Consider the following 10,643-nt stretch of genomic DNA (forward strand, 5'->3'; position numbering starts at 1 on the left):
GTATGGATATTATCCTATCACTGACAGCATTGTACTTCAGGACAGATCTTGAAACCTCCTTTGTGATGATGAATGCCACACCATTCCTTTTCAAAGTGTCATTCCCGGCATAGTAGATCATATGGTTGTCTGATTCAATGACTGGATAGGACCATGTAAATGAGGTGCTTGTGTGGTCCACCAAAAGCACTGACTGGACAGCTTCCTAATAATGTAAATAATGAGTATGGCAACCTTGTAGGGGTGGGGTCATGCAAATAATGTGTACAGAACCTTAACGAGTGGATTAGTCAGTTTTGCCATCTCACTAGCCATCCCAAAGCAGAAAGGGGACCTCAAAATCATCAAGAAAGAAGAGCCAGGAGTGCAGAACGTCCTTTGGACCCAGGATCCCTGCACTGAGAAGCTTCTAGACCAAGGAGACAGAGAAATAAAGAGATGTAACACCAGAGACAGCGAGAAGCAGACACAGAGAAATGGCATCACCATAATCAGAAGACTAGCAGGAGAAGGCATGGTAGGCTTCTGGTCCACAGAGTCAGACAGCTGACCACCTTCAGGCAGGAGGCTTGCTAACAGAGTGAGGCACTTCCAGGGACTTAACAGATGATAGACTTACTGACTGAGCTATGGAGCGAAAGAGCTGAGCATCTTCAGGCAGGAGACTTGCTGACAGAGTGGGGTGCTTCTGGGCACTTACTGGTGAACTAAAGAGCTTTGTAACATTTGCCCAAGCAGGGCAGAGGCTGAATTAGCCTAAGAGGTCCAAGAGGCCTGGGGACCAAGGGCCAGAGAGGGCATGAAAAGCTGAAAAGAAGCTGTACTGAACAAAGACCTACATCCTGAGTCATTAATGATCCTGAATTGTAAACTCTTACTTCTCTAATAAGTCCCCTAATCGTGAATAACATCTATGAGTTCTGTGTAGCCAATGCAACTAGTTATTAAACCTAGCAGAGAAGTAGTGAATGCTATGGGAGGAACTGCTCATGTGAAAATAATTTTTTTAAAAAGGGTGGGGTGGGGTGGAGAGTGGAGGCCTATCTGACCTCCATCTCACAGGAATCAGTCTTGGGCTGCTGATCTCGATTCTACTTCCCCCTTGTGAAGTTAGAGGAGGTCAGACACCATCCTCCTGCCATTATTACAGACCTATTTACTCATACATACTTTCTTCTAAAATATCAAATGATATTACAGTGGGGACCCTGCCTAATAACATCTCCTTCAGACAACTGGACATTTTAGTCAAGCCTTCCTGGCTATTGATCTTCCCTGAATTGGCATCAATGGCCCTGACATTCCAGATGCTAGCTCTCAGTTTATGACAAGACAAATGACTTTCTTCATATTGTAAAGTACTTTGATGGGAGAAGGATCACGAATCTGGAAAGGAGTCCTATTTCCATTGCTGCATAAACCTGATAGATGACTTATTTTCTATGTCTCTCTCAGACTGCTTCCATGATAGTGTTTTCAGGAGCCTTTAATCTACCAAAAAATATCTCCCACATATTAAACAGTATCTGTCTATGGTTTCCATAGAAGACAAATACTTCCTTGAGAGAAGGATGCATGTTGGCTGAAAGGAGCTGGTAACTAAAGGAAGACATAGGACACTCAGTTCTATTAAGGAGTATATGTAGGATATAGTAAAGCACCAAGGCTCAGTGTTCTAGGACACTGACTGCAGCACAAATTCTGGGTGGAGTGGAAATAGAAAGGAGATGTACAAAACAGACTTAATTAAACAGGTAGAGCTAACTCTCATCTTCTTAAAGTTCAGGAAGGATGGTGTCAAAGGAGGCAGAGGTTAACCTCAGCTTACTCGACGGCACGTAACATCAACAACAAAATCCACCTCTCTGGGTTATGGTGAAGCCATTAGCAACTTTGCATAAAGTCCTTTCCTATTGGTCAAGGAAGACCAAGAGTGGCCATGGCTGTGTTCTCCTTTACTTGTATGTGAGGGTGATGTGGCTATGAAACTTCTCATAAGTCTCAATCATCTGAGTCCATCTGTTAGATCTGACTGTGAACTGGCAGTAGAAGAATAAAGACTAGTCCACTGAAATACACAGGCCTTGTACATCTTGTATCTTGTACCCTGTACATCTCACTACTGCCTTTGAGAGTCTGAATTGGATCACTTACACTCTCAAGGTATATTACCAAGAACTCCAGGATTACTATGAAAAAAATGAACAGCCTACAAAATCCTTCATTTGCCAAATACTTCCTGGTGTAAGAGGAACTCTGGCGGCATAGTGCCTAAGGCATCTGACTGCTAACCAGAAAGCTGGCAGTTCAAACCCACCAGCCACTCCTTGGAAGGAAGACTGGGCAATCTACTTCCATAGAGATACTGCCTCCAAAACCCAAGGAGGGGTCACTATGAGTCTGAATCGACTTGACAGCAGTGAGTTTGGTTTTTCTGGTGTAAGAGAGTGTGCAAAGAAGAATTAATATCTAGGTCTTTCTCACAAAGAGCTTAAAGTTGATATATGAGTTAGACATTTACCTTTAAAAATTACCCTTTAAAATGGGCAGATGACATGAATAGACACTTCACCAAGGGGCATATTCAAGCAGCCAACAAACATATGAAGAAATGCTCATGATCACTAGCTATAAGAGATGCAAATCAAAACAACAATGAGATACCATCTTGCTCCAGCACTAGTAGCAAAGTTCAATGAGACAGAAAATAACAAATGCTGGTGAGGTTGTAGAGAGATTGGGACTCTCATACACTGCTGGTGGGACTGTAAAATGGTACAACCATTGTGGAAAGCAGTATGGCGATTCCTTCAAAAGTTGGAACTAGAAATACCATTTGACCCAGCCACTCCTCGGAAGGAAGGTTGGGCATTCCTACTTCCGTAGTGATACTGCCTCGGAAACCCAAGGAGGGGTCGCTATGAGTCGGGGCCGACTCGATGGCAAATAACAACAACAACAACATTCCATTACTAGTTACATACCCTAAAGAAGTGAGAGCCACAACAAGAACAGATATATGCACACCCATGTTCATCGCAGCACTATTTACAATAGCCAAAAGATGGAAACAATATAGGTGTCCATCAACTGAGGAATGGATATCCAAACTATGGTACATACAAACAATGGAATACTGTGCAACCTGAAAGAATAATGTAGAATCTGCAAAACACCACATAATGTGGATGAACTTGAAGGACATTATGCTGAGTGAAGGAAGTCAATCACAAAAGGACAAATATTGTATCAGTCCGTTATTGTAATAGTCAAGGAAACGTTTATCTATGGAAGGTCATTTTCTTTGTTGGTTACCAGGGCTGGGAGGGAAGGGTAGGGAATACTGTTAGATAGATAGAGATAAGTTTTGATTTGTGTGAAGAAAAGAGCAATGTACCAAATGTGAGTGATCAATATAATGGCATTGAGGAAGAGAAAGACAGAGAGAGGTACGTGGGAAGTACAGACAACAAAGACGAACCCTTTTGCACATATAGCAAGGCGTGGTCAGTAAAGGCAAACACGGGTATATGGGTGGATAGATGGGTGAACAGGCTGAAATATTAGGTATGTATATGAAGTGGAGAGTGCACCCAAGAACATTTATAGGGTTGGCAGACAGTGATCCAATAACTTTATGTGTATGATCTGAATTCCCAGGTGTATAATGGGGCTGACAAGGGGCAAGGTTGTAGTCACTGCTTGGTCACAGCCAGCTACCCAGCGGGACTGAATAGTTGAACCTGTGGGCTTGGGACCATGGTCGCAGAGGACATCAAGCTCAGTTGGCATAACATACTACACAAAACATTGTTCCACCTCCTACTGTGGTGAGTAGTGATTAAGATCTTAAAAGCTTGCAAGCTGCCATCTAGATGCAATGATGGGTCTCTCCTTGTCCAGAGCCAAGAAGAATGAAGAAAACCAAAAATTCATGGAAACAATTAGTCCTAGTGACTGGTACACTATCCAATCTGCAGCCTATACAACTATGAGACCAGAAGAAATAGATGCTGCTCGGCTACTACTGTCAACCACTTGGAAGAGCATCTTTGTAGGAGATCCTAGATAGAGAAGGAGAACAGTGTGGAACAAAACTCAAAATCATTTGGGGGAAAAAAAAAAAGCGGGAAACAGGTTTGCTGGTCCGATGGAGCCTGGTGGAACCACTGAGACCATGGCCCCTAGCTACCCTTCAGGTCTGGAATTGAATGCACACCAGTGGCTTTCAGCCAAACAATAGACAGGCACATCAGTTGACCATTTACCTGAGGTAGATACACTCCTTGGAGAGAACAAGCATGCAAGAAAGAAGGGCTGCTCAGGCACAGGGAGACGGCTCAGGGGGTAGGAGTGCATGGAAGGATGGCCATAGGGAAGAGGTAGCTATCGGGAGAAGTGGGAGGGGAGATGTTCATTGTGCTAAATTGTGGTCAATGTCATGAGACAAATTGTATGTGAACTTCTGTGTGGAAAGTGTATTTGCTCTGTAAATTTTTACCCAAATCATAATTTAAAAAAAAAAAATTACCCTTTAGTCCAAGGGGAAAAAAATTGTGTATGTGTGTGTATGTGTGTGTTTAGACCTCTAAGTAGTTTTTATCTGAATTAGTTGTCAATATTAAGAATTTTGGTGATACTACGAAATCAAACAAAACAAAAAAACCTGGAAAGACTGGAAGATCTGGCCACTCCAGGTCCACATTCCTTCCAGACAGCAATAGCACAGAGGATGGTAGCTGCTGCTCCCTTCAGATGGAATATGGTCTCTCAACCTCCCCAAAGACCTCACCATCCCTCTAGTTTCCAAAAATAATAAACAATTTTTTAAAAACTTGAATTAAGAAACAAGTCCTGGTGGTTCAATGGTTAAATGCTCGGCTGCTAATCAAAAAGATTGGTGGTTCAAACCCACCAGCAGCTCTGAGAGAGAAAAGATCTAGTGATCTAATCCCACAAAAATTGCAGCCTAGGAAACCTTACGGGCAGTTCTACTCTGTCCTATTAGGTCCCTAACAACAACAACAAGAAGTAAGAAATGTAAATTACAGCTAAAACCAGATGCCATTTTTCAACAATCAGATACAGAAAGACCAAAGTATCTGGTGATGTGTGGTGAGAATACGTGTGTGTGTGTGTGTGTGTGTGTGTGTAGAGACACCTTACACTGTTGGCAGGAGTACAAATCGGTACTTCTTCTTTTGAGGGTAATTTGGCTTTATTTTTCAAAGTTGTAACACATACATTCTTTGGTCTAGCAATCCCACTTTTAGAATTGCTACAGATATTCATTCACTCACAAAGGTATTAAGATACAATGGTTAAGAAAACACTATTCCTATTCTTATGGAGCTTCCACTCTAGTTCAGGAGGAGATGGTCAATAAAACAGGTCAACAAGTACACATGTAATTATATTATCAGGTAAGTGGTAAGTACAATGAAGAAAAAAGTAAACAGAATAGGGAGGTTGACAGTGAGAAGAAGGCTATTTTGGAAGGGCTGGTCCCAGAAAACTTCTCTAAGGTAACAGTTGAGCAGAGACTTGAATGAAGACAGAGCATGAGAATGTTGGGGAGAATGTTGGAGTGTTCCAGGCAATAGGGAAGAACGCCAGGAGTAACAAACAAATTTGGCCTTTTCTCCCTGCTTTTCTTTTCATTCCCCTAACAGCCTTTTATGCACCCAACAGATATAAGCACCACTAAAATGTTTCTGCCTTCTCACAAAAAAAAATAAACATTAATCAGATGTTTTTAATATAGTAAAAGGAGCTCTGGTGGTATAGCAATTAAGGCATTGGCCAGGTCAGCAGTTTGAACCCATCCACTGCTCTGCAAAAGAAAGATGAGGCAGTCTACTTCCATAAAGATTTACAGCCTTGGAAGCCCAATGAGGTTATGAGTTAGAATTGACTCAATGGTCAGGAGTAATGAACAAATTTGGCCTTTCCTCCCTAAAATGTCTCTTTAGCTCCTCACATAAAAATAAACATTTATCAGATGTTTTTAACATAATTCATTTTTTCAGGAAGATGCCAGTTCAGCATTGTTTCCCAAAACCTTTCTATGCTTAACAATTTGTTTCTTCAAAAGATGGAGTTCTCATTTTATCTAAGTGTTATGCCAAACCTGTTAATCAAAGTGCATTAAAGCTAAATCTTAAGTTTTTAATGCAGATAAATATTTACACAGGGAAGAAAAAACAATTTTATTAAAAATATTGACCAGTTGTTAGATCATTTTATACACACACACACACAAGAAGTCCCTCCCCTTTTGGCAGAATTGAGCACCATTGATTTAAAGGATTCTATTGGGAGCTCTGGTAGCATAGTGGCTAAGACACTTGCCTGCTAACCAGACGGCTGGCGGTTCAAACCCACCAGCCACTCCTTGGAAGGAAGGTTGGGCAATCCTACTTCCATAGTGATACTGCCTCGGAAACCCAAGGAGGGGTCACTATGAGTCGGGTCTGACTTGACGGCACATAACAACAACAACAACAACAACAACAACAACAAGGTGCTCTGGTGGTGTAGTGCTTAAGGCATTTGACTGCTAATCAGAAGGCTGGTCGTTCAAACCCACCAGCCACTCCTCGGAAGGAAGATAGAGCAATCTACGTCCGTAGTGATACTGCCTCGGAAACCCAAGGAGGGGTCGCTATGAGTCGGGGCCGACTCGACAGCAAATAACAACAACAACAACAACAACAAGGTGCTCTAGACCAGCCACTCCTTGAAAGGAAGGTTGGGCAATCTACTTCCATAGTGATACTGCCTCGGAAATCCAAGGAGGGGTCACTATGAGTCGGGTCTGACTTGACGACACATAACAACAACAACAAGGTGCTCTGGTGGTGTAGTGCTTAAGGCATTTGACTGCTAATCAGAAGGCTGGTCGTTCAAACCCACCAGCCACTCCTCGGAAGGAAGATAGAGCAATCTACGTCCGTAGTGATACTGCCTTGGAAACCCAAGGAGGGATCGCTATGAGTAAGATCCCACTCGACTGCATTGAGTATTTTTTTTTAATACCCTCATTTCATGATCTTTTAAACAATGCAGTTGAAATTTTGTTCTTCTTTAGGGGCTATCTGTACAAATATTTTATATTGAAGTGGCCAGTGTCAATTAAGGCAATACCCCAAGAGTAGTGACTTTGCTACAAGACCTATTAACATTATATACTAACTTCTTCAAACTACACCAAGAAACATCAAGACTCCAAAATTGCCATGACCGTGGATATTTCTACAAGCATATTTATATGTGCTGCAAATATATCCATGTGTATAATAAAACACACAGGGGCAGAGTCATGGAAATTTAGCCATATCCAACCACCTCATGGGACTGAGTTACTGGGCTTGAGGGCTAGGCAACATAGTCTTGGGAGACATCTACATCAACTGGCATAACATATCCAAAAACACAATGTTCTATATTCTACTTTGATGAGTAGCAACTTGGGCCTTAACAGCTTCTGAGTGGTCATCTAAGACTGGCCTGTTCTCATCCAGAGCAAAGAGTGAAAAATTTCAAACACTCAAAGAAACAATTACCCCAAAGGACTAACAGATCACATGAACCACAACCTTCACTAGCCTGAGACCAGAAGAAATAGATAGTGCCTGGCTACCACTACCAACCTCTCTGATTGAACAATAGAAGGTCCTGTACTAAGTGGAGAAACAAGTAAAACAAAATTCAAATTCATGAAAAAGACCAGTCTGATAGACACTAGTGGAATCTCCATTTCAAACTGAGAAATGAACCCATTCCTGAAGATTATCTTAATATCAGTGAGGAATGGCTCCTCAGAACACTCAACAATACCGAGATCAAAAAGGCAGCATTTCTCCAAAAGCAAAGTCCAGAAGGCAGGAAAGGTCAGGAAATGGAAATCCAATGTGGAAGTGGGGAGAGTGCTGACACACTGAGGGGATTTGTAACCAATGTCATGAAACAATCTATGTATAAACTGTTGAATGGGAAACTAATTTGCTTTGTAAACTTTAACCTAAACCTCAACACAATGTCTTAAAAAAATTTGGAATGAATATTTGTTCTACAAATAGCCAGATAATTAAATGAGGAATTTGTTCCTGTGAAATATGCTCATATCTCAATTTTGAAGTCCAGACCAATTGCCTCAAGGCAATTCTGATTCATGACTCTCTAGACATAGTAGAAATGTCCTGAAGGGTTTCCAAGACTGGTAGCGTAGTGCCTAAGGCACTTGACTGCTAACCAGCCACTCCTCAGAAGGAAGACTGGGCAATCTACTTCCATAGTGATACTGCCTCGGAAACCCAAGGGGGTCGCTATGAGTCGGGGCCCAACGGGACGGCACATAACAACAACAACCTTTACTGAAGCAGACTGCCACATGGAACCAGGCTGCCACATCTTTGTCCCGCGTAACCACTAGTGGGTCCAACCCGCTAAACTTTGGGTTCTCAGCCGGGCATTTTAACCACTGTGCCACCAGGGCTCCTATTTTGAAGTCAGCTTTACATAAACACATTTATCTCCTGCCCAACAGGAGAACGCAAATAGCTGAATGACTTCAGAACTCTATGGTGATTCTCTCATGGATTAACTCCTTGGGTCTGATGTCATGAGCCACCAAACATCTGAACATCACACAACAGGTTTCTCTCCAGTAGCTGAAAATGCCTTCCATCCTTCCTTTTTCTTTGGTACCATAGCCCATTTAACCCTTCCCCAAAAGTCTAGCCTTTCCAACAGCAACGAATGTCACTTAGGACAACTAGCTGCCAGAGATCTAAGCATCATGAAAGTTAGACACAAGTTGCAGGGAAGCTTCTGAACACTCCATTCCAGTTAGAAGGGCGCTCCCTCCCGCGATTGGGTTTGGGTCCGAAGCAGAGAAGAGTCATATACACCCTACCTCTCTTTGCTCCATGTCTTACCTCTTACCTGCCCAGTGTCCAGGGACCTCCCCCAGCGATTTTCCTGACCCACCCCCTCATTTTCTTCCACAAGGCGTTTGACTGCTAACCAGAAGGCTGGCAATTCAAACCCACCAACCAACTCCTCGGAAAGAAGATTGAGCAATCTACTTCCGTAGTGATACCACCTCAGAAACCCAAGGAGAGGTCGCTATGAGCCGGATCCCACTTGAAGGCAGTGAGTTTTAGTTTTTGTTTTCAACCTTCTACGGAGCTCTGGGGGAGCTCTGGTAGCAAAGTGCCTAAGGTACTTGACTGCTAACCAGAAGGCCGGTGGTTCAAACCCACCAACTACAGAAGGAAGGTTGGGCAATCTACTTCCGTAGTGATACCACCTCGGAAACCTAAGGAGGGGTCGCTAGGAGTCGGGGCTGACTGGACGACACATAACAACAACAACAACACGGAGCTCTGGTGGTGTACTGGTTATCTGGCTACTATTCAACAGATCTCTGGTTCGAACTCACCATCCGCTCCGCGGAAGTAAACCCTATGGGGTTCACTATTAGTTGGAATGGATTCCATGTCAATGAATTGAATTTTGAACCTCGCCGCCCAAGAGGTCCCCTCAACGGGCTCACCTGAGAAAGGATAGGGGTGTGCAGCTCATTTGGCAGTGCCCGTGATGGGCCGCGAAGCGTCAGAAGACAACTCGGGTCCAGGTCTGAGAGACGGATGGGGTGCGCACCTCCAGGCAGGTAACTCCGGAGGGAATGGGGGCTTTAAGGGTGGCCGGCGTGCCACATCGGCCAGCCAGGTAAATAAGGGGTCCAGAACACCGGCGGAATAGACGGGGTGAACAAAGGTGGGGGGCGCTCCTGCAGGCAGGTAACTTGAGGAGGGGATGGGGGCTCTGTAGCTACGTGTCATCTAGGTGAGGGGCTCCGCCCGCCCCGCCCACTACTCGGCGCCTCACCTGCCCAGAGCTCGTTTCATGCCCGCGTCGGCCGCGCAGCGCGACTCGGCCGACCCCTTGCCAGGAAGACGCAGGTTCTGCTTCAGACTGCAGTCGGCGTCCAGCGCCGCGGCGGCCGTGCCTGAGGAGGTCGAGCCGGAGGCGACGCAGCGCTCATGCTCCAAGGTGACAAGCTCGTTCCGCTTCCTCATCCCGCAGCCGGCCGCCGAGGGCGCCAGCTGGCCTCTCCAGCACGCCCGTCTGTGCCGCTCCCGCCGCAGTCTCTACTGCCTGGAGACTCTATCTACCTCTGCCCCAAGGCCCTCACATCTCCGCCCAGGCCGCTAGACCCGACTGTGGACCACCGCGGTGCCTGGCGGGCTGCGCAGACCAATCAGCACTAGGCACCGCCCTCGGGCCCACCCCCAGCGAGCCTTCGCACTAGTTTCTCTGAGAACGCGCCTATTATCAGCAGCCAGCTAACAGCCATCTTGGGTGAGGGCGGAAGAACCTGTGGCTACGCGTCATAGTAAGGGCATGGCCGAGCTGCTGGCAAGCCTTGCGGAGCGGGATCTTGGCCTCCACAGCTGGTGAGGGTTGTCTTGGCGGGTGAACGAATGTACCAGGATAACTCGCCAAACCGTGAGAACATGTTAAGAGCGGCCACAAGGGAATGGACCTCCACTCTCTCCCCACACTGGAAAATCAGTCGGGATAACCCTGGAAATATTCTTATAAATGTTTATAAGAACACAAAAAGAAAAGTAACA

General features: G+C 44.8%; 1 protein-coding gene across 1 annotated transcript in view; it reads right to left on the reverse strand.

Annotated features, from left to right (window-relative positions):
- Positions 1–10,085, reverse strand: part of ABHD12 (abhydrolase domain containing 12, lysophospholipase) — a 225,537-nt gene extending 215,452 nt beyond the window's left edge. Inside the window, exon 1 of the mRNA XM_007954185.2 lies at positions 9,895–10,085. Coding sequence (XP_007952376.1) covers positions 9,895–10,085 — 191 coding nt within the window. The remainder of the gene's footprint in view (positions 1–9,894) is intronic.
- Positions 10,086–10,643: the final 558 nt, after the last annotated feature.

Source organism: Orycteropus afer, unplaced genomic scaffold, assembly GCF_000298275.1.
Source record: "Orycteropus afer afer isolate SDZICR_OR568_19922 unplaced genomic scaffold, OryAfe1.0 scaffold00440, whole genome shotgun sequence".
Taxonomy (NCBI): Eukaryota; Metazoa; Chordata; class Mammalia; order Tubulidentata; family Orycteropodidae; genus Orycteropus; species Orycteropus afer.